The sequence below is a fragment of the Orcinus orca genome, chromosome 15 (assembly GCF_937001465.1).
Source record: "Orcinus orca chromosome 15, mOrcOrc1.1, whole genome shotgun sequence".
NCBI lineage: Eukaryota > Metazoa > Chordata > Mammalia > Artiodactyla > Delphinidae > Orcinus > Orcinus orca.
In genome coordinates, this window is record NC_064573.1 from 13,822,802 (window position 1) to 13,846,943 (window position 24,142).

At 39.6% G+C, this 24,142-nt stretch overlaps 1 protein-coding gene across 2 annotated transcripts in view; it reads right to left on the bottom strand.

Moving 5' to 3' along the window:
- The window catches only part of CDH20 (cadherin 20), a 215,120-nt gene that overhangs the window by 68,486 nt on the left and 122,492 nt on the right, over positions 1 to 24,142 (bottom strand). For both annotated transcript variants that reach the window (XR_007471696.1, XM_004268060.3), the window contains exon 2: positions 1,498 to 1,893. Coding sequence is in view for 1 of the 2 variants with exons in the window: in XM_004268060.3 (XP_004268108.1) it covers positions 1,498 to 1,743 (246 nt within the window). In the remaining variant the exon portion in view is untranslated. The remainder of the gene's footprint in view (positions 1 to 1,497; positions 1,894 to 24,142) is intronic.

Consider the following 24,142-nt stretch of genomic DNA (forward strand, 5'->3'; position numbering starts at 1 on the left):
TTTGTATGTCCAGTTCTGTGCTGGGTACTCAGTGTTAGGGAAATGTAGGGAAGGCCAGGGATGGCATCTCAGTTTCTATCTTTGGGAGGAGGGAGGAGGGCTCTAAACTGTACAAATACACAAAACAATTACCGAATACAAAAACATTTTCTTAAACCTATTTTAGCGGTAGCTATGTGTGTCTAGTTGGAAGAAATGTTTTACAAATATCAAGTTGCTAGAGATCTTTGGACTCTGAATAGGTGGAAGATGTATTCATGATGGAAAAGGCTTTTAAGCAGGGGACGGTTTAACGGACGGTTAAAACCATAGGGATGACGAATCCACCCAGGGAATGAGTGTGGATAGGGAAGAGACCCAGGGCAAAGCTTACAGGACCACCAGTGGTTGGGGTCAGGCAGAGGGAGAGGACCAGCAAAGAGGCTGAGAAGGAAGGAGGAAAAATGGGATTGTGAAGGTCATGAAGCTGAGAGAAGAATGTGAGTCGAGAAGGAGGGACTGGGCAGCAGTGTCCAAGGCCGCTGTTGGGTGCTTCCATAAAATGAAGCCATTGGGTCTGGTGGTGGGGAGGTCCTTAGGAGCATTGAAAAGACAACTTTAGTGCAGAGTGAGGGCAGAAGTCAGATAACTGGATTGAGAAGTGGGTGGGAGTTGAGGAAAGAGCTTATGTAGACAGCTCTTGAGAAGTTGTGGTTCTCTTATTACGTGGTTCTCCAAAGTCACTCTGGAAGCAGTTGGCAGAGCTGGGTTTTGAACCCACATATGTTTGACTCTGAAACCCACACTCTTAGCCTCTGTGCTAAACAAGTGTTTGTTATTTGAATGAATTATTTATTTTCTAATTAGTTCCTTGTTTCCCACTTTCTCTCATTTGGTTGCTTTTGCAAAGTGGTCTCTGATTAACATCCAAAATAAGTAAACACAGGAGAAAGCCCGGATTAAAAATGAAATGATGACAGAGAAATCAAGGGAATTTGAATATAAAGTTTATAAGTATAGTCATTGATTGTCTCCAACTATCCTGAAGCACAAGCTAGGATCTTCTGAAATGAATGTTTTATTCTGTTTATTTCCATTAAATTAAGGCCTCAGGCAATACCTGTGGAAATGCTTTGGAAAAAAAAAGGCAAAAAACCCTCTACTCCTACCTTTGCATTTCCCAGTTTATTTCTTCCCCATCCTGTTATTCCTGAGGCTGCTGCTGCCTCTGGGGGGACTTGAATGGTTCTTACAGGGTCCAAGGCTTTTCCTGCAAAAATCCAATTCCTAATATTTCCCACTCAGAACAGAGGCAAGAACAAGGAGAGAAATCTTTCCTTTCTGATCGGTATCTGACACAGCAAAAATTAGATTTCAGCTAGCTGTCAAGTAACATATATCTAGTTAAAATTGTTCTCAGGCCTTAGACTATTTGAGCTTTCATAGGCAATTCATATTCTTATTCAATGTCAATATTCAATATTCCGATCATTTATCTTTCTCTTTGGCAGTTCTTACCTTGCCGACATACAAAGGGTCAGTTCCAGTGTATTCTTCCAGAACAAAAAATTGGTTCCAAACCCAGCTCCTCTTTGTCCGAGAGTGTGACTGTGGCTTGTCTGACAGGAACGCTTCTAATTTGCCTGGCGGTGTTGGTGTGCCCGAGAGAACAGTGGTTGTAAGGTCCATCAATCCCCAGAAGTACAAGGACATGCCAAGTCCAAGCCAGCTCTTTGCATTGCTCATTCTACCAGAAGTCCACATGGGATTGCCAGGTTTTCAGAAAGTAAAGTTCAGGATGATAAAGCCACTGAACTTGAGTATTTTCCAAATAAAAAAGTAATGCAGTTTATTGAACACTTATACTTCCCAAATGAGGTCCTGATTCAAGTCAGTCTACTTGACGTTGACTTCCTGTCAAGTTAAGGAAAACACAGTGTGATGATGTCAAATTCTTTCTTGTGGGCTTACAGCAAGTTTTCAAGAAATGTTAGTAAATATTCATTTTTTCTACTCAACAAATTAAAGAGTCATAACACTGCTTTAGAAGTGTTTGAGTAATAAATAATATTTTGATAAAAAGAAGACAACTTATGTTGACATAGTCAATCCCAAACCTTTAAATATGGATTTCAGAAAGAAATAAAACTAGTGAATAAATTTCTTCTCACTGGTAACTAGAGGGCTATGCTGTATTATTGATTGGCTTGAATTAATAGTGTGCTCTTTGAAATATTTTTAAGACAGTCTCCTACATTCTTAAAAATAGTATTCATTTCCAGAATTTACAGCTAATAACTAATATTTTCATTAGCCCAACTGCTTTCATTAGAAAACTAAAAGCAAAATCTAACTATTTTTTTTGTCACCCACAATTATACTTTGTCTACTCCATGTTATTGATAATATTGGGACTCTTGGACTTCATTTATAAGCAGCCATGGATCACTTCTGACTTTAATCATTCTCTGAGCTCATGGTGGAATTCGAGTTTCACACTCTACTGCTTCAGCTCTGAAGCACTGATAGTGGCTGCTAATGTAACCTTTCTAGGATTTGAAAGGTCAGTTAATCATTATATCATTCACAATAGACTTTAAAGTACTATTAGTTACATGCTACCCTGGGCACGCTAAGAGAGTCTAGCCAACAATTTTTTTTTTCTGAGCTGAAAGACTCATTTACGCAAAGGGATGCTGACTTCTACCCTGGGGACACCTTTTCATCAAACTTCTTTTGTTGCTATGAGGTCAGATTAGCTGGTGACCTCACTCCTGGGCTATGACCTCATCAACCTTTTCTTCCTTTACTTTGGCTGGATTTAATGAGGTGGCATAGCACTCAAGCCACTCTGTCAGAACAACTAGAATGTCTTCTGTGGGCTTAGTACTTTCACTGTTAATGTGGAGAACTGCTGTCATCTTCTCATAACAAATGTGTTTATTTGGGGATTTCAGACCTATGCAACTAAGCAATGCTCCATTTCTACAAGTGGTTTAAAATGAATGCATTGCTACTAACTCAATTACCACCTTCCACCTGTCATCATCAGAACTCGTTTTAGCTTCCTCTCAAATACTATTAAAATGAACAAAAGAATTAAAAAGATATAATCATTTCATACAATGTGCCATTTCATTTCTGTATAAGAAGTCACTTCAGTGAGAGCTGATAAAGAGGAAAAAGCTATAGAATTTCTTTAACAGAATGAGAGGCTGTGCCTCTTATCAGTTAGAGCTCTAAAGGCAGATTGATTGTCAAGTAAAAGCAAGCCACCTGTGCCTTATTTGGGGTGATGTGTTTGTTAATAAAGAACAATGGTTTGCTAGAAGGGGGGTCACCAAGTATTAGCTGTTTCCTTTCTCTTTAGACTGATTGACAGACACCCAGCTCATGTTTCTCTGATCCCTGTCTAAGGGGAGACATTCTGGAAAAAGGAACCTTAACCCCGGAGATGAATTAATGAAAAAGATTGGTGAGAATTAGCTATGCTGTTTTAGGGACCTAGAAGATGGACTAAAGGGCAATACCAAAAAAAAAAAAAAAAGGTATCGCCAGAATGAATACTGGGATTGGTAACCACAATGGGAATGTTCCATATGTTGTGAGACACAGACCTATCTGTAGTTTCCCCAAAGTTCACTAGACAAAGGGTCACTAGCCAGTTTGGCTCCTGGTTCTGTGTTCATCACCTCTGACGTGTTCACTTCTATGAATTTTTGTTCCTCATCTGTTAGGCAGTGAATGGTAGTTCTCCCACCTATTTCACAGGATGACCATGAGGATCTGTTGGGATAACGTAGGTGAAAGTATTCCGTAAATGGCTTAAGGTGTCAACGGACATTTGAACAGCTACATAAGGAGCAATTACCTGGGTCATGTGTAAAAATGATGAAGCTGAGCCTGAAACATCTTGTGGGTACTTTTTGGACCAAAATTCTGAAAGAGCCTAATGTATATATATTAGTTTACAGATCTCTGCATCAATGATAAATACTATTGGGTAGTAAATCTGGCCCAGCCCAATTCTGTAATAACCAAACTTTTTTTTTTTTTTTTGTATGAGGAAACATCAAAGGACTATCTCTTCGAAAACTCTGTAGAATAGAGAAAATTCTCTTTTTGGGTCATACTTATCAAAGATAGAACTCAAATATATATACTCTAATGTATTTCCTTTAATGTCTGTGTTTCGTATGTGGACATTTTGTCTAAGCATTATTTTTGATGATTTTCTCTGTCTACTTTTAGCATCTTGTTTTTGGGTTCTAAGTGAGCAGGTGCATGTGTGTGTTGTGTGTGTGGAGGGGGTGCAAATGTCTCCTCTCCTGTTTCCACTGGGTAAATTTTCTGGAAAGAATGAGATTTGAGGAAATTTTGAGGACTTTTAAGACTGTCCCTTATATTCCTCCATCTCTTACAAACTAGACATGCATTCTTGCCAATTCAAACCTCCTATCTTTACCTATAAGTGTGATCTGAAGAGCTCAGGAAAAAAGAAGGCATTCTATGGAATCTTTGTGATGAATATTTTGTAGGCCGTTCAGTTGCCTCAGCTTTCATCTCTCTTTCCTGCCCACTTTGGCCTCCTATACACCAGTGCAAAGCCCTCACATTCTTCCCTTTCATGGGACACGTACAAAAGTGGCTTTTGGATGTCTAGGACCTGTGGAGTCCTTGGTGATCCTGTGAAAGCTCTGGTGGTCCATGTGCCCCTTTCACATTCCCCCTGACACACCTGAAACTTCAAAGCCTGACGTGCCTGTAAACTCTCTTCTGTGTTAAATAACTTGATAGCTACAGTTGATTAGAAAGCACTTTATTCCTGCTTTCTCATGGCAGAATGCATGGAAAATACCCCCTGCCAAACTTTTCAGGAAGTAAAATCTGGGTTATCCAATAGTTACATTATTCTTTTCACAATTAGAGCTGTTTATACAAGTGAGGGGAAAATGAGTTCTGTCAAAAATACTAACCAGTCTGCAATTATTGTAAATAAAATGGTTCTCATATTCATTTTTTTTCCTATGGGATAAGAATAGCAGTGATGTGTTTGAAGGTAGGCTAATTGCTGTTGTTCTTATTAAGGAAGAGGCTAATATATGTATACATGTGTATATAGGTCTGCTTTGGAAGACCACATATGCCACACGAAGACTACATTAGTGGAAATTGACTTCTGTGTTAAATGAGTCTTTTAAAAGTTTTTTTCCCCCCATCCTGCCTGAAGAAAGTAAACAGCTTGGTAATGAACACAGTAGGAAGAAATGAAAGTTGTACATAAAATGTGCCCTCAGTGAATTGTTTATTTCTTTACTTAGATTTGTTGTGATATTTAAAATGTGGGGGGAAGGGACGGTTACTGCTTTCTCCTTGAAATGAACTGGGCTTTTATGGTCTCCCTCTGATTTCTTTCTTCATTATTCCAGTTTTCCTGAGCTTTCCATGGTCAATGGAAGATGTCATTTGAGCTTTACTACTCAGTAAAGCTCAAATGACATCTCTACAGAAGGAGAAAGTCAGTCGCCTCTGCTAGTGACTCCCCCTGTGAACAGTGGGGTGTTTTAATTTTCTATTGTCGACTCACACCTTTACAGAGGTAAATGGAGGCTGTGGTGCTGTGGTTTTAGGCAGCTAAACTTCTTATGCCATCACTTTTACTTTTACTTACAAAAAGAGTTTCAAAAATGTACTTAAAAAGAAAGACAAAACTTTGTGAAGATCCTAGGTATTAAAGTGAGATATGACTGTGTACCCGAGGTGCATCAGCATTCAGTCAGAACACAGCTCAGTGTCACAACATTATCTCACCTCCCAATCAAGGGTCTCTCTTGAGAAATATGAATAAACACATTTTACTTCAGAGTCAAATCCTTCAGATTGGAGTATAGAATCCACAGAGAACAGGCGGTCCCAGGTATAAATTGGAGTGAAAAATTGATATGCTGATGGTGTTTTTGACTATGTACAGTTCACAAACAACAAGATTCCCATTGTGGAATCCCATGAAGAAAATATTTTCAGTGCTTCTGTAAACAAACTTTCAACATTCCTGGATCTGTATGTGTATGTCTGTGCTACTGACGAAAGCTTACCAGTGGGGCTCTGTTTTGGAAATGGTGTATAGTACGGTTTTGTATGCTGGGAGATGAGATAGTTCCCTGACCTGAAGTTTTTTCATTTACTACAGGTGTTCCATCTCACTTTTCAACTGGATAGTCATTAAGTGAGTAGAAGCTCCAATCCTCTTTTGTGGCCATCAACTCACCAGTCTACCCAAAGCTAGCCATCTGTGGAGGTGACCAACTATCAACAGAACCAGAAGAGGTTGTCCAGGTACCAGATTTCCTGGATTTGGGCTGTGCTCTCACTTCCATTCACCTACTCCACACCTTACCTGCCTCATGACACTGCCCCAAACTCCGAAGTTAACCTTTCTGAAATGGGATATATCTTAAAATCATTATGTAGATTTAATATGGTCATATTTCCTCTCCCATCCCTCAAAGAAGCTGTTAATAAATTGATGGTGTGTCTAGAATTGAAGAATTATGTTATTACCTTTTTGTTTTTGAAAAAAATCAAACAGAAGAAGAACAGAATACTTAATTTCCATGAAGAGTTCTTAGAAAAGGTAGTCATCACTCTTGTTTATTCTAATTTTGATTATTTATAATTCTATGAGTTCTTGCTCCTCCAAGTTCCTCAAAAACTGTGGAAACCCTGAGCCTAAAGGTTCAGCTCTTATGGTGTTCATTCAAGCTGTGATCAGTCTCTGAAATCCTCCCTTTCTCACCACTTGTTCTTTTTGCTCTCCTTCTCCTTCCCACCACAAAACTAGTTTAGGAGAGAGGGAGTGCTGTTTTAAGACATTGAAAAATGGAACTGTGGGGTTGATGTGGCTGAGGGGGAGGTATAGAGTAGCTCAAATGAAGATTTTAGGAACAATATATGGTCTTATATAAGGCTAGGGGTGTGTGAGTGTGTGTGTTTCCACATGTGGGTGAGAGGAATATAACAAAAAATGATAGAAAGCTTGAATTTTATGTAATTAAGAGCTGGCTTTGAAAGCCTGATCAGTCCCATAATAAAACCTGCTTTGTGTATTCTGTATATACACTGACCCTCTAGATATAAATTCCCTAGCTTGGGTCACGAATAAAGGAATTTCCACTTTAGAAATCCTTTTGCTAGAGTTCATGCCCAATTCTTTGTTTTTCATTCTCTTTATAATCAATTTTTCCAGTTGAGGGTGTCCTGTCTTTCTTTCCATATCCTCCAAGAATGGCAAACAGATTCTTACTGATCCTTTCACACATACTTAGTATCTAGTAAATGTTTTAATCCTAAAGGAGTCAGGAGGTTTTTGACCTACTTTACCCTTCCTCCAGTTTTCACTTTTAATCAAGCTAATGAAACTACATTTCAGTCCATGGGCACTTTCTTTGACTACACTTAGACAAGAATGATCAATTTTGATTTTTCAGAGTTGTCTCACATGCTCATTAATTTCTAGTCTTACGTGACATTTATAATTATATTGAATTTGTGCTTGTTTATTACAAAAAAGCATGGCTAGAATTCTTCTTTGATAAGAAGTTACTTGTACACCTGAAACTATCACAGCGTTGTTAATCAACTATACTTCAATACAAAATAAAAAGTTAAAAAAAAAAGAAGTTAGAAATAATCACTACTCAGTGTTTTCTCTTATAGCTTTGACTTTGTACAGAACTTTAGGCAGGTAGGACAATTCTGCAGTCTTCGCTGGACCATAAAGATTAATCCACAGGAGGAAGAGTTTGGGCGAAAAAGTTAAGTTTGCTGTCTGAAATTAAGACAATTTATTAATTTGATAAATACTTGAGCATCAAATATGTTTAATCAAAGAACGGTTCATGAAGCCAAACAAAACTTCGTTTCAATTTTAGCCCTACCACTTCTCATCTGTGCGCTCTTGAGCAAGTGACTTAAGCTCTTTCAATTTCATTTCACCATCTAGAAACTGGAGATAATTATAGACTGTCATGGGGTGATGGTCAGAATTAAGGGAGAAAATATATATGAAGCTCTTAGCACGGTGTTTGGTAAAGCCCTGCGCTTGAAACATAGTGAGTAGGTGCTTCCCTACTTCAAGGAGTTTGCAGTTTAGTGGGGCAGATACTACCATTAATCCGAGCGTGGAAATAGTAGCAGGAGTAGGCTCAGGCATAGCACCCTTACTAGCAGTGGTGACGATCGTGCTGGAGCAGCAGCGGGAGTGACGGGAGCAATCACAGCAGAAGAACTAGCATATGGAGTGTTTACTCCGCGCCAGGCTGTGTTAAGTAACATACATTTTCTTTGTCATTTAATCTTTACAAGAATTCCATGGAAAGGTATTCTTTTCCCATTTTACAAAGAAACAAATGAATACTGGTGTGCTGGGGTCAGCTCCTTCCGGCTATCACTAAAGCCGGTTTGCACGTATTTTTCCAACTCCTTGAAATCAACCATGGTATGAATATTTGCACCACAGCCATTGACAAATGCCACATAGCGAGTCATGGGATGAACTGGAATTCTTCCTCAGGAGTGACTCTGTAGCACGTGCTTTGTACATGACTAACTATAACATGGATCTGTTTGTGATAAGGGCCCTAAGACCCATAAAAACAAAATGCTACACCTGGTCGGAAGAGGGAGAAATGATTTCTATCAGGGAGGAAAATGTTTAAGGTAGCATATGAACTAGGCCTTGCAGGATAGAAAGGAGGGCATCCAAGTGAAAGAAAATGCAAGTGCAGAGATGTGGATGCAGGATGGAAAGGGCCTGTCTGGGGGAGAAAAATAATTTAATTTGCTTGGAGAATGAGGTCGATTCGGGAGGGTAATGAGAGGTAAGACAGGAAATACAGGCAAAACCCAGTAGCTAGGAGCTTTGAATATTGCTGGACTGGAGTGTTTGGAATATATTTAATTGTCCATAGTGAGCAGTTAAAGGGTTTTAAGCATGTCAATGTACTTGTTCAAATCTCTGTTTAGCTGTGTTGCTGGAGGGGAGTGGAGAGGGATGAGGGACTCAGCTGAGAGTCCAGGGAAGCTGGTAAGGAGACCTTCAACCAGGGATGGGGGCGGAGAAGGTCGGTGAGACATTAGAACTCCTGAGGCAGAGTCCCCAACACTTGCAAACTGACTAGATATGAAAGAAGTTGGGCGCGGGAAAACAACGACAAGGAAACTTCCATGCTTAGGTGATGGCAGGAAGTTGAGAGGAGGCACTAGTTAGAGGCAAGGTAATAAATTTGATTTTAGACTTAGGGATAAAAAATTCATTCTTCTATGCCTGATTATTTAAAGAGGCAAGAACTTCCCTTCTCTTTTTAGTCCAAAACTTCAAAGCAGCTTTGGGCATAAAGAATGTGAGCTCCTGCCTCTCCCTTGGAGCAATTATCGCCACTCCCCCAGCCTGCATGCTGAATCCAGGCTCACCGGATGAGTTGGGTGGCGGGGGTGGGGGGGGGGGTGGGGGGTGGGGGTGGGGGGGTGGGGGTGGGGGTGGTGGGCGGGCTGGGGGCTGGGCCTGCTGTAAGTGGCTTCCTGTGGCCGACTTGAACTTCAACTTAACTAGGGACTTTTTTGACCTGTCAGTCCCCACATGTTATTCCTTTTACACAATACTGACTCTCATATTGGAGTCGTGGGTATTTTATCTTTCATTCTTCTAATGCATAAAGGATGAACACAAAGGCAACAACTGGATAATCTGTTAAAGGAAAAGAGAAACCCCTGGAAAACAAAACAAAACGAAGCAAAAGTCTCATTGATATTTATTATTTATTCTGTTAAAGGAAAAGAGAAACTTGTCTTCTAGTACATGCTTTCAAAAACAAAATCTCTCTTTGAAGGAATGGTGCATAATTGGAATCAGGACACCTTGGTAAGACTCTTTCCAGCTCTGCCATTCGATATGTGGCACATGGGTGTCTCCTTAACCTTTCTGAGTCTCAAATATGAGGATGATAATCTTCTTTAAAGGAGTATCACAGATTATCATACCTATTGCTATAGATTAAGTTCTGTTTTTATTTATCTATTTTACTTCCTATATGTTTCCCTTTTTGTCTATCTTTTTCTCAAAGCACCCTGTGCATTTCCTGTCTTGGCTTTTCATTATTCAGTATTGTAATTATTTACTTGTCTCTCTCTTCCCCATACTGTCAGCTCCTTGAAGACCCAGAGAGTGTCTTTTATCCATGTATCCTTGATACCCAGTGTAGTATTTGGCACATAAATAAACATTAACTGAGTGCAAACGTATTTTTAAGCTATAAAAAGTATTTAACAGCTTGATATTATTCTTTCTAGGTCTTCAGGCTTTTATTTTAAGTTAATTAATATTTTTCCATGCTGATTTTAATAGCTATTCTTACCAGCAGTATATTAAGTGGTGTGTAATTAGTATAAAGGCAACAGAAGTCAAGGAAACAGTGAGATTTTACAAGTGATATTTTTGGACACTAAATGTAATAAACCTTTACATGTCAGAAGTGCTGTAGACACCAAATGTAATAAACCTTTACACGTCAGAAGTGCTGTAGATCTTGGCATCACTTGTTGTAATGTAAAGAATCCTTTGTAGAGATGCTTGGAAACCTTATGAGGGAATCGGGATTTCAAAAATTACAGTGGCCTAAAATTATGTAATATTTTGTAGTTGTTTACTTAAAGGGATAGGACCATGAAGTTATCTCTGGTGGTTTAGCTTTTTACTTCCTTAATTTCAGGGGAGGGGGGAAGGGGCTGATACGCGGTCTTTTTTCTCTAATTCTTTTCAGGGTCAACCTCCACCTGTTCCTTCACCGTTCCCCATCCGCTCTTCATTCATTGAAGAGTCAAATGGGAAAAAATAAACCTTGAAAGTTAGTAGAACACACAGAAAAACAAAACAAAAGATACTAAGAGAAGATGTAGGTGAATATTATTTTTACAATACCTTCCCAAAGTATTATCAAAGGTAGTGAAGGAAAATGTTGATAGGTTGAACTAAATACTTATTAGGAATTGTTATATTTTTATGTATAAATATTAGGCAGCATGAGTGAGAAAACAAAGGTTTATTATCCTTAGCATATTAAGGAATCTTTATGTTCAGTGTTAAAAATGAGTTATTCCAATAGAATATTATCAAATGACAATAAGAGAAATTCATAAAAGAGGAAATAACATGACCTGTAATATATGCTAAACATTTTACTTTCACAATTAGCTGAAGAATACAAGCCATTTTCAACTGATTAAGTTGAAAAACATTAAAAAATAAGCTGGCCATGTTTCTGAGAATGTGGGGAACTGCACATTCTCGTATACTTCAGACAGGATTGTAGGCTGACAACAGTTTTCTTGAAAGCAATTTTGCAATGTGTCATGTCTTTAAAATGAATATGCAATTGATCCTAAGGAAAGAATTATGATACATATTTTATTTGAATTTAAATGCATTTATATTTATTATAGTATTTTTATTATAGCAAAAACTAGACTAATCTTGATTTCCAACAACATGATTTAAAAAATTATGATATCCCATGCAAAGGGACACTATGTAACTCTGCCTTTGAAAGAAGATCAAGAATTGGTTTAAAAGCTGTCCTGAAAAACACCATTTATTATCAACTTCTTAACACATGTTGCCACACACCCTTCAATTGGAGAAACAAAATTTAGCCACTTCACAGTTTTATCAGAAAGGAAGAAATCTACTCTAGAAATACCTCAAATGAACTAATACAGTAAGTCAAGTTATGTTAGAATTAGCTGATCCTAGGCTGATGCTGTCCACTATCTGTAGATCTCAATGAACTTTTGAGAAGGTAATTGTAGAAGGCATTGTCCCTAAGCCTGAGATTCAATATTCTCTTCTCCACCTTGGTACCACTTGTATCTTGGATCTCCCCAACAGACCATGACCGGCTGGGCATACACGTATGATAAGAGTGGTTATTTGATCTGTAGGTTGCAGCAGCAACCTGTCTCTAATTATATAATAGTAATACAATCATGGGGCAGAGATTGGTTAAGTGTCCTCATTTTTCTGGGCTATTTTTATTCCCTGATTGCTCTTCAGTAGTGTTCTGTAGCTCAGTAACTGGAATCACCTTTCAAGCAAGTGTGTGAGGTGGTCTTCATTTGGACTCTGAACAGAGTCCCCCTGCCTCCCGAAAGTCTAGTCCCATTAGCCTCTGTTAGGATTGTTGAATATATACCCGAGTTTGTATTTTTCTTTATGGAGTTCTACCATGTTAACAAGTGATGTATAAAAAAAGATTCCCAAATGGCCCAAGACAAACTGGTCTAAAACTAGGTCCTTCCAAGCAAAGTCGGGTCATCCTGAAGTGACCAGCATTCTCAGGAGGGAGAATTGTTTTGCATCCAGGATCTTCTCAGTCCTTTCAGGCTCATCAGAATCCAGTCTAGTTTTGGCATGAAGGTCATTAGCTAGCTAGGCTCAGACCTGGATCAAGAGGCACAAATGTCTCATTCAGTGAGGAAAGGGGGATCTGATCCTCTGATCTTCAGTCATCTGACGTTGGACTGGATTATTTTGGCACTACTTCCTGATTTCTGGCTAGCTATTGCTATGAAACAAATCACCTCAAAATGGGGTAGTTTAAAACAGCATTTTATTAGCTTTTGTGGTTTCTGTGGGTCAGGACTTTGGATGTGTGTCGGCTGGGTTGGTCTGGCGTGGCGTTTCTCAGGCCAGGGCTCCCACATGGGTGCTACTGCTCCCATTCTTAAAGCAGAAGCCACTTCCCCTTTCATGACCCAGCCTCGAAATCCTCTCAGCTTCACTTCTGCTGCCTTCTGTTGGTTACGAGCCACTAGCAAGTCCACACACACAAAGGGAAGGGAATTAGACTCCACCTCTTAATGGGGGAGCGGCAAAGCTCCAGAAGAGCCCGTGGGATGGGAGCTATTATGGTGGCCGTTTTTAGGAAATGCAGTCTGCTACACCTGGATTGTCATTAGGCCATTCAGGGCCATTGAGTTCAGAGTGGGAGAACTTTTGTAATCTCAGAATAGCAAAGGCAAGTTTTTGTATTTAGAAGGGGATTGGTGGTGGTGGGGATAATTATTCTTTGGTTTAAAAAACATATATAGAACATATTCTGTCCAAATGACCTAATTTCCATTTAGGAATGGAATATGTTGTACAGAGATGGGTGCATCTAAAGGAGGGAGCTCTATGTGAGCTGTACATATAAAACGTTTGATTATGTCTTACCAGGCATAACAGATGAAAAGGTATGGTTCTGACTGTTCAGTACTGAGTGTCTGGAGAATTGTTATCAGTGGACCATTCTGAACTTTAGTGCATTGACAAGTGCTATTATAGTAAGTTCTGTATCAAGTGTTTAATATTCATTCATAATTTTAAGGATATCTAAAGTCATGGTCACTGAGTACTGAGATTTTACCGAAGCGAACAAGTGAAAATGATGGTGATAAAGGATGTGGCTTGGCTTTCAACACGTGGCTCTTTTGGAGAGGTGTTAGAATATAAACAGAGCAATGATGAATACAATAAAATCTAGTAACATCTGGAAATGAGAACTCATTGAACAAACATAAGATTGGTGGGTCTGGGCTTCCCTGGTGGTGCAGTGGTTGAGAGTCCGCCTGCCGATGCAGGGGACGCGGGTTCGTGCCCCGGTCCAGGAAGATCCCACATGCCGGGGAGTGGCTGGGCCCGTGAGCCATGGCCACTGAGCCTGAGCATCTGGAGCCTGTGCTCCGCAACGGGAGAGGCCACAACAGTGAGAGGCCCGCGTACCGCAAAAAAAAAAAAAAAAAAAAAGATTGGTGGGTCATTGTAGATATTTCCTCCCAGTATGACTCCTAACTTTTTTCTTTGTTGAGTCTGTTGCTCTGTTTTTTTCTAACCTGGAGAACGAATGGCACTTCTAGCTATCCAAGTAGAAACTCAGAAGTCAGATTCCTTCTGTCCCCAACCCCCCATACCTGGTTACTTAGACCTGTCAAATTCTACCAATTCTACCTTCTAAGTCTTTCTCAAATCCATCTTTCCTCTCCATTCCTGCTGTACTTGCCATAGTTCTAGTGTTTTAAATTTCATATTTTCACCACTGCGGCAGCCTCATAACTGGTGTCCCTGTTCTAATCTGTTCTCTTATCAGCCAGAGCGATCTTACCAGGCCACTCACCTGCTAAAAGGTCTCTGATAGGTCCTCATTTCTTAACTGAACTCCTTGACAGACACTTAAGGACCTACATGATCTGACTCCTACTACCATTCTAGGCTCATCTCCTGTCCCTGCTCCCCTCACTTTTTTGTCCATCAAAATAAACTACAGACTGTATGTTTGTTTGAACACTGTCATGCTTTTGCTCAGACATGAATGCCTTTCCCAGGCCCTTCTTTGCTTAGCAATCTCTCTTCCAGGGAGCATTTATTAATTACCAGACCTGCCTTTTGTGCCCTCATGCCACTCTGTCCATTCTGCCAGCACAGCCCCCATGGTCTGCTTTCCCCCCTAGCCTGTGAATTCTCTGAGGGTAGTGACTGTCACTTCTGTATCTTCAGAATTAGCACAGTGTCGGCACCAAACAGGAATATAATAAAACGTGGAATAGAATTAAATAAAAAGTGAACAACGATTCAGCAATATAATATTCTCATTTCAAAAAGAATCTTGGCACTTGTGTGGCAATATTAACAGAGTAGGATCCCCAGGAACCACCAGGTGGGACTGGGATTTTCCCCAGAGCTTTGTCAGTTTCCGAGAGCTACAACCCAAAGAGGATTGGGGAGTGAGATGGGAGCTTGAAGCAGGTACAGAGGAGTCATCAAGACCCTAAAGATGAAACCTACAGTATCTGAGGAAAGAAATCTTTAAGGCTGGAGGAGAAAAAGCCACGGTTCAGCTCGATAACGACATCCAAATTTTAAAAATTCATCTTCACTGAAGATAGGCATCTCCTAGGAATCAGGAGCAGGGAGCATGGCCTGAGTAGCAGAAGAGATTTAAACAAAGACAGATTTTCTGACAGTGAAGTTTAAACTGGGACAGTGTTTATGGAGATTAAGAAATCTGCCCTTTTTTGGGTGGGGGGCAGTGGGGAGCAGATAGGGGCAGGAGACTGCAGGGGAGAAGTTTCCCACTGACTTAAGTTAAGGTCTGCCGAAAGTTGGGGATGGAATCAAAGGGCCATAAAGTCTTTTACAAGTCCTTTAAGTCAATGATATTTTCAAATGCTGACTTTTCATCATAGTAAGAACATTTCACTCATTTTTGCGTGGGAGAAACGTTGAATTTATAAGCATACAGTGAAAAGAATTTGTGGTCCTTCTCTAGAGAGCAATCAATCGATGATGATGCTTGATTCTAGCTATTTCTCCTTTTACTTGCTCTAAAATATCAGTAAAGAAAAGAATTTTAAAAAATGACCTGCGGATTGATCTCAGGTAACATTTGTGGCAAGATAGGATTGTTAGCTCTTCTGTCTGGAGAAATTGTGTGCCTCCCTTGCCTTTATGCTGACACTTTCCCCCCTTTCTGATATTTAAATACCACATAGGAGTGCCACAAAGATGTTCAGATGTTACCAGTGGAAACTGCATTAGCAGTTAAAATTCCTGTATATTCTTTTTCTATGTCAGTAAAGGAATTGGGTTTCTTTGGAATGGAAAATGCTCTTATGCATCTTTGTAAAGTTTAATTTATTATTTTTCTCCTATAATCCCTTTTGTCTTTCCTATACAGTAAAAAATCATTGAAAGAAACCCATATAAACTCTACAAGTTTTTGTTCTTACACTTTAAGGCTAAGAATAGTTTAACGGGAAACAATGCATATGCTTTAATCCATATTAAGGAAGCAGATTTTGCAAATGTTTTTCTTCAAAGTACTAAAAGTAAATGAAAGCTAAAGATAGAGAGTAGCAAGAAAGGCTTATTAATGGGAAACTCATTCTGATAAATCAAACTGATTCCAATCTTAATAGTCAATTTAAATAATGGAATTTGTTAATAGCATCAAATTAGGATTAAAGAAAGAGATAAAAATCTATTTCCACAAGTTGTTTCAAAACAAGGCATTCACTGGCTGATGCCATATTATATCAATCTGATTATACACAGTAAAGCATGCCCTACAATAAAATCCTTCTGGGAGATGTGTTTAATCAGATGCCTTTGATATTATTTGAGCAAAAGCTACTTTGGATTCAAAAGACTCAAAGAGAAAAATCTTTAGCTCCTGCAATCAGCCTTAATCCACTGTGGACGCTTGTGCTCTGTATACACCCCATCCTAACCTACTCCCAAACATAAGCATGAGCTGACTGGCTGGGATTTCAGATTTGTCTTTTCAGAAGTCATGAACAGAAATTTGTTTTGCTTAGTAACCATGTTCCACACATAGTGTTCATTTCTAAGCTTATCAGAAATCAAGTCAAGATAAAGGTTTTCTGTTGGCAGGAATTTTAGTGGACACAAGTGACTACAAGTAACAGCCACCCAATAATAATTTAGAATTACCGTCTTAGCTAGCTTTGTTTGGCTCCCACAGGAGCTAAATCGACACATTCATTTCCCAAGACAATCTTTCTATGCCACGGACCAATTTTAAACCAAATTTTGTGACGATATGTCATAGAAATAACAGCCCACATGAAAAGTTTTATAACTTACTTTTCTCCTTCGTCCACGGAGTGCACTATTTTTGCATTTTCCTGAGCTTGTCACTTTAGTTGTGGAGTTCACTTCATGCTGCCAGCTCCCACTGTATGTCAGAACAACTTAAAGTGGTCCTCCCTTTGCCAGTTTGAAATTGGTCATTAAATTATAATCCGCTCTAAAGGAGGCCATCGGATGTAGGGAATTTAGTCCAGTAACTTTGAGGGCAGAAGGCTACACATGGCTAGGGCTTTTCATCCCCCTCTGCCAGTGCCACAGGGTCTGAGTCCATCTCTGGGGGGAGATAAGACCAGCCAGCTACCAAATTGCTGATGCAACCCAAAGCTACTTGGGAAGGGAGTGAGAACAAAAGGCGTCACTTATGTTAGGTGATTAGCGGCAAATGATGTATGGGGGTGGGAGGGAGTCTGGCGTATACAAGAAAGGGGGGCTGGCAGTTGCCCTTGTCTAGATGGGGGAAGGACAAAGAATGCTATCCCTGAATATTTGAGGCCCTGGGGGATTTCTTAACAGAATCAAACGGCAAAAGACTGTTAGCAGCCTTGAACAGTAAGAGCTAAAGTTCTTTGGACATGTTGGCCTCACAGACAGCTGAAAATATCTGGTGGCAAATACCTATTAGCTACTTATGTATTTCAGAAACAGAAGATAATTGGAAGGCTAACAAATTGCACGTCTTTTCCACTTACTATTGCTTAGTGTTTCCAGTAAGTAAATGCAGTATCTCAGCTGAGCTGCTCTTTCAAATTATTGTTAATTAAATAATACTCCCTAGGAAATCTGTCATTACCCGCCGCAGCCAGGAATGGGTTTGTTGAGTTTGCCTGAGGCTGTTAATGCTCTAACAATCGGCTCTTAATTGCCATGAGAGGTCATTTCATTGGGGATTGTAGTTCACTTTTCCCAACAATTTTATGGTATATTTTATATCTTAAACTTTTCTTTTGGGTTTCTTTGTCTGGAGTTTCATAAGGCCAGAGGGATCATTCTCTAATGATTCATCCATTGAATTAGCCATCCTTCGTAATGGAAAAAGTGCCTGTTGTTATTGAATCTGTAATTTTTACCCCTGTCTTCCATTATGAGTAAAGAGAAGCAACTAATAACAGATTTTAAAATTAGCTTAATTTTCTCCTGTTCATTTCATTACTTATTCTTTGAGATGTGTGACTTGCTGGAGAAATGATTTCTGGTATGTCATAGACGTAACTCTGACATTATTGCTTGTCAACTTTTCCTAGTAGACAGGAGTGTTGGACGGTAGAACAATTATCATTTGATACAGTCGAAAAGATGAGGGCTTTTGGCCCCAGAGAGGAACATGTGCCATGGCCTAGAATTTAAAGTGACCTTATCTTCAAACATTTTCCTTCTATTCATGAGCAGAGAATAAGGACAAATATTAAGAAAAAGTCACTTTTTTTTTCAGTGTTATAAAAGCCTCCATATGCCATTTCAAATAGAAGGGCCATTTCAACCTTTTCTTAAATGACCTCTTTTTCATCATAATGTAATATATTTTTTCACCTTTTGACTGGTACTTTGGTTTTTTAATAAAGTTACATACTTGTTTCAGAAAAATTACGCTTTAGAATGCATCTTGGTGGTGTTTCATCTTAAGAGTTTCATTTGGTCGAATTAATGTGCACGTGTCCCTTAGTGAAGGGAAGAGAGAGAGAGAGGAAGTAGAAGATAGAAGAGTCCAACCTCCAAGCATAACTTTCTTCAGTTTCATATTTCAGTATCATTATAGTAACCTTTGTCTGTAATAAAAGCGTAATTTAGCTGGATAGCAGTAAAACATACGTATCTACATTATATCAGTGATTTACTGTCTTGTGGTCAAAATAGTTTCCTTTGTTCCCTCTTAACCAAGTTCACGTTTTGTTGTCTGGTGTCACTTGATAATCTTTCATTCTCCTTTTTTTAAAAATCGGGTTCTTCTCTCTCTCTTTTTCCCATTAAGATGTGAATGGGCAGGCATCTCGGCCAATATGTCTATACATGGCTGAATACACTTGGAGAAAAGCAGGGTCTCCTTTTGTCTGGACCCTGGATGGCTGCGTGTCATTCCGCACCAATGGGCAGGGGCTCCCTCACAGTAGGAACTTTGCAGTAAGTGCCAGAACAAATTGAGCTCAGGCTTACCGGTTCCTTTCCTTTTTCAGTTGGAAAATGGAGGGAATGGGAGAACAAGGCCATTTTTGACCAATGACAATATAGTGTAAAAATAGATTGGATACAGCCAGTACCCAGTCGTGTTGCAGACGACAATCACGGGATAATTCGTGTACAGGGATGATGAGATGCGCCCGCACGATCCCGATCACCAGGCTAACCGAGCCTTATTCTCCCCACACGCCTGAGGATCCCGGTGTACACTGTCTGCATATACAGCAGTTGGCAGGGGGATTAGTGGAACTTACACACAGGTAGCCAGCAGCACAGGCAGCCAGCAGAAGTGAGCACACATACATGTGACTGTTTGGCACATGTGTTCTTTTTGCATCTGGTGAAGACCAGCAGAAGCAATACTCAAATTGTTTTCACCAGAGAGCAATGAGAAAAATGGTCTTTGGTAAGAAAGCTGAATACAGGGGAAAGAAAGCCATTTAAAAATCAATTACATTTTTTTCCTACACACTTTTTAAAAATCAGAATCTCTGTGAGTCATTTGACATATTTCATATATGCCATTGGCAGTGCATCTAGATCCCTCTCTGTGTTTGTTGTATATTTACATGTATATATGACTATAGGTTTTTATTAATCATTAATACCACATGCATGTAGGCAGCTGGAAACTATAATGTACATATGTAAATGCAAACAGTTGCAGTAGCAGAGGTGATTTTCTCTTTTTTGTATATATTCACACTCCACAAGTTAATTCTAAATCTACAAAATGCCACAGGCTCACTTCCAGAAATCCTTCCATCTTAATGAGAGTTCGTGTTGGGTTACATGTACAATCATGGCTGTGTACTGTGTTGTCGCTACAGGGCAGTCGGGAGGCATGGCTCGACAAACTGGGCTGCCGGCCTGGTGTATCAGTACTGCTAGAGCAGCCAGACCACCTGTCCATGCGACAGCCCAGCCTATATTTTCAAAATAATATTATTTAAATAAACATTTGGAAGTGTGTGTGTGTGTGTGTGAATTCTCATTCAGCAGGGGTTAAGCTTTGCTCAGCTGCTTCCAAAGCTATGGCCAACTGAATGCCTTTCCATCTGCCCTCTGCTTTGCTGGGAAATAACCAGCCAGACCAACGGTTTTTGCTTTGTTTGGCTTTTTTTCCTTTTTTTTTTTTTTTTCATTCTGATCTGAAGCAGAGGCTGACATGAAACAAACATGGCATTTCCTTTTGAAAATTGGATTCTGAGATTGGCTTCATCTTTCCAGAAGCACAGTGCTATTGCAGTTCTTTTCCAGTTTTGTGACTGTCATAAACAGTTGCATATAAAGCTCCAAATTTGGAGGCAGTTACCACATTAGGTTTTTTGCAATTTGTTGGGGGGAGGTGTTTGGGTGTTGGTGGACGTGAAGGGATATGTTGTAGTGGGAGGAATGGAAATGGTTTCCCCTGAACAGAAAGGGATGAAGAAAATGGAGGAAGAAATTCATAATAAAGAACGCGTCTGTCTTTTATTAGCAATTTTAAAGGAGACACAGCAAAATATGAAGTCATGAAAATGTGGCTTCTTGAAGAACTTCATTAACATCACCCACAAGCTGTAGTTTACAATAAATGGCCACAAGGGCCCCCACAGGTCATGGCCTGTGGCCAGCTCACTGCAATTGAAGTGACGCTTACTGTAAGGAGAGTCCCCTGGACACAATGTATGAGGAATGGATGACACTACATTATCTAAGCCATTCGTGCTGTAGCGGTTTGAAATTGGAAGACTTTTAATGGAGCAAGCAGGGGAAAAAAAAGATACTAGAGTTATGCAGACCATTAAAGGTCTCCTAGCAGAGAGACACTAAATATGCTTATGTTTAAAAGGAGAGGAAAGGAAAAGAAGATTCTTAGAAGAGAGCTACCATTATTCTTTAATATTGTGCCCTTCGTCTCCCCAAACACACTCACAGACCTACACTAGATATGAAGAGATTTCCCTCACTTACAACATCCTTAGCATATCTTGATGTCTTGAATCTTTAGGGGATATAGGGAGGAAGAGCTTTTTTAGGATGAAATAAGGATTTGAGAATCCTGGCTACCAAGATTATCACTTCCGTTCTCCACACATGCAGTGAAAAGACGAGCTACGCAATTTTAACCTGATTTCACTTTGACCTTGTGATGGAATCATGGCTGCTCTCACAGATATCTGCAGTTGAGGCATATTGACTCAATAATGAGAGCAGTCACCAAGGAGGCCCTGTGCCATCTACAGAATCAAGTGCAGGCAACCTGACCTGCCGTGCAGCTGGATTGCCTGGGTCCTAAACTTAGCGCTACTGTTTATAGGCTTAAACTGAACTTCTTTGTGCTTCCCTTTTCACACCTGGGAAATGGAGCTGATAGTAGCTGGTTAATACATTTACTGCATAGTCAGTATACATGAAGTGCTGGGAACTGGGCCTCGGCCCACTGTCGGTGCTCCATAAATACTAGCTATTAGCACTAGTGAGAGGAACGCCATGGGCCATGGGATCAGAGCAGAATCAGGTTTAGATCCTACTTCTGTGCCTTTTTTTTTTTTTTTTTGGGTGCAAATTATTTAATCTCTCTGAGGCTCTGAGAGTTTTTTCCCCAATCCACAGAGTTGCACTGTTGCTCTAAGGATGAAATCATCTCATGTACACAGCAGGCAGAGCATAGTGTGGGGAACATAATAGATGCTCATTAAAAGTTGAATTCTTTCCCAAAGTAGAAGAAACAATACACCTATGGTGTAAACTGTAATGTTACCCTTTTCTCATAATCATTTGGATGTTTCCCTTCATTTCTGAGGGGGAATGAACCTTTGCAGCTTGGGATTTCACAGCAACTATTGACCAGCAGTGGTGATTTCCCTGAAGATGTTGAAGTTGCAAACCCTATGTTTGGTGGATAGTGGGAAATGGAAGCTTGCTAGTAAAAGGATGTAAAATTCCTCCTGGTTTGTTAAAAGGACACTATTCTTGACATATCTGGGGGGATAAACAGACTGAAATGCTGCAAACATGCTTCTTCATTGTGATTATGTGGAAATTGTCAGATTCTCAAGAGGAGGGGAAGGAAAATTATGCTGCATAAGTCTTTCCAAATATAGAAAAATATATGAAACATATTTTCCAATAAAATAATTTGCAAATAATTTTAATGATAGAATATGACTGGGGATATCTTAGCATCATGTCTCCCCGATGGCAGACTTATCCATTGTGTATGTAGCATATTATTAGAAACTGTCCCAGACTTGTTTTGGGGCACCTGTGCAGTATATTTCTGTCTTGTCTGTGACATGCCCCCTCCCCCAAAGGATGGGTCCCCACAGCCTTATTTGTAACAGAGGACTCTGCCTCTCCCTTAGGCCAACACTGCCTGGAGTAGAGGCGGAGCCAGCTGCGTTCTGTTTTCTGGCAGTGCGGACTTGGGATGTGCAAGGATGGCTGGGGTGCTCCGTCCTGCAGAGGCAGTGCAGAGGAGGTCGGATGGAAAGACACCTAAGGAGGGCACGGGGAGAGAGGCTCTTCCCCCCAGCTCCTGTCCTTTGTCCCTCGAGAAACTAAGCTGAGCTTCCTGCCCTCGTATTCTGTGAGATACCAGTGTAACTGCACTGATTTCTCTCTTTTTCTTAAAACTAGCTTGAGGGAATTTTGGTTCCCTTGGACCAAAACTTTACCAGCAGGAGTCATATCTACGTCATGGAAGACTGGCTTCAAGTTGTGGATTCAGGGAAAAATCGTTTCAAGATTTTCACAGTTATTCCTCTCTCCTGACCCCCAGATTGTTTCAGACACCTTTATTAATAAGGTGAACTGCAGAATGTAGAGTCATAACAAGAATGGCCTTGGAAGAAATGGCGGTAATATCATGAGCTGCATATTCTGTAACGTTCTGTGACTGGAACATCATGTCATGGGAAGATTTATGAGTACTAATTTTTAAGGAAGTTCTCTGTGATAACAGCATTTAAGTGAAATAGTAAGTTTCTATTGTAAATGTTAGAAAGTAAGCTTTGAACATTTGTGGATAACTAAGGTAGAATTCTTTCTTGTTTTGTAAGAAGGTGGTAGAGAATCACTCTCAGAATTACTTATCTATTGTAAATCCTGCATTTGTATTTATTTCAAAAAGTGATGGACTGCGTTTCAAACAGTGAAAAGAAGTTGTTTGCTTCTCCTCAGGAATATGGCTTCATTCAGCTTTATATTGTTTAGGTGACAAGTACACCTGCTTCCCAGGGCAGATCCCTGAATCTGAGTGGGTTCCTAAGATTTTCTGTAGAATTAGAATGAGGATAGTTTTTCTTTGCCCTCACAAGTATCCACTTCTGTTTTCTGGATGCTTTGGTCTGCTATGCTGTTCAACCTTCTTGTTTCATTTCAATGTTAATTTTTAAAATGAATTATTAAAATTTACCTGGTTTGATACAAAAATTCCAGACCATTAATTCATCCTAAGAATTAAGAATCATTTTATTTTCAAAATATGAAAGTTTTAAAATGTTTTAGAAATCAAATGTCAATTTATTTTTGCAAACCTGGCAACTCTGACCAACTTCAGGATTCTTATTGCCAGTTCTGTTTTATTTTTTTCAATGTGATGGGAAATATGTATGTTACTAGCAAAAGGTCCATATAGTTAGAAGATGGCAATGGGACCATTCTTTGTAAGAAATGGCAGTTGTAATCACTGGATGCAAAGTTATGATTGACAGAGGCCAGGGGGCCAGAGGATGACTAGAGTTAATAGATTTGGTGCTGTTCTTTTTAGTAGCTGTAGGAATACACATGTAGAAAGTAAAGAGTGCCAGTGCCTGTTGACACTGACCCTATTTTCAATTTCACTTAAAAAAAATATATCAGGGGATATTTGTGGGCAACCAGGCCAACTAGTTTCTTTCCAATGAGCTCTGTGTTGATCACTTTTGAAATATTTTCAAGGATTTACTTGGGAGTTGAAGTTGTTTGCTCTTAAAAGGCTTATTTTGAAATGATTGATTCCATTTGTGGATATTGTCATTTCCTGAAGTTAGTGATAAATCAAGATGTTGTTATACAGTGATAAATACCGTTGAGGATTTTCCCAATATGTTCAATGGCTCCATAGATTTTTTTAGTAAGAATTTTCATGTCCAGAACAAGACAGAGGGTTCCAACTGATTTCACCACAACCTCAACTTTAACTTCAGCTCCGTGCTTGGTTCATTAATATCTGCTTTCAAGTTGGAGAGGTCTATTTTTCACCCTGATGCTAATGTTTCCTTCTAATCCCAGATATTGATCAATGGGTGTGGTTGCTTTCAG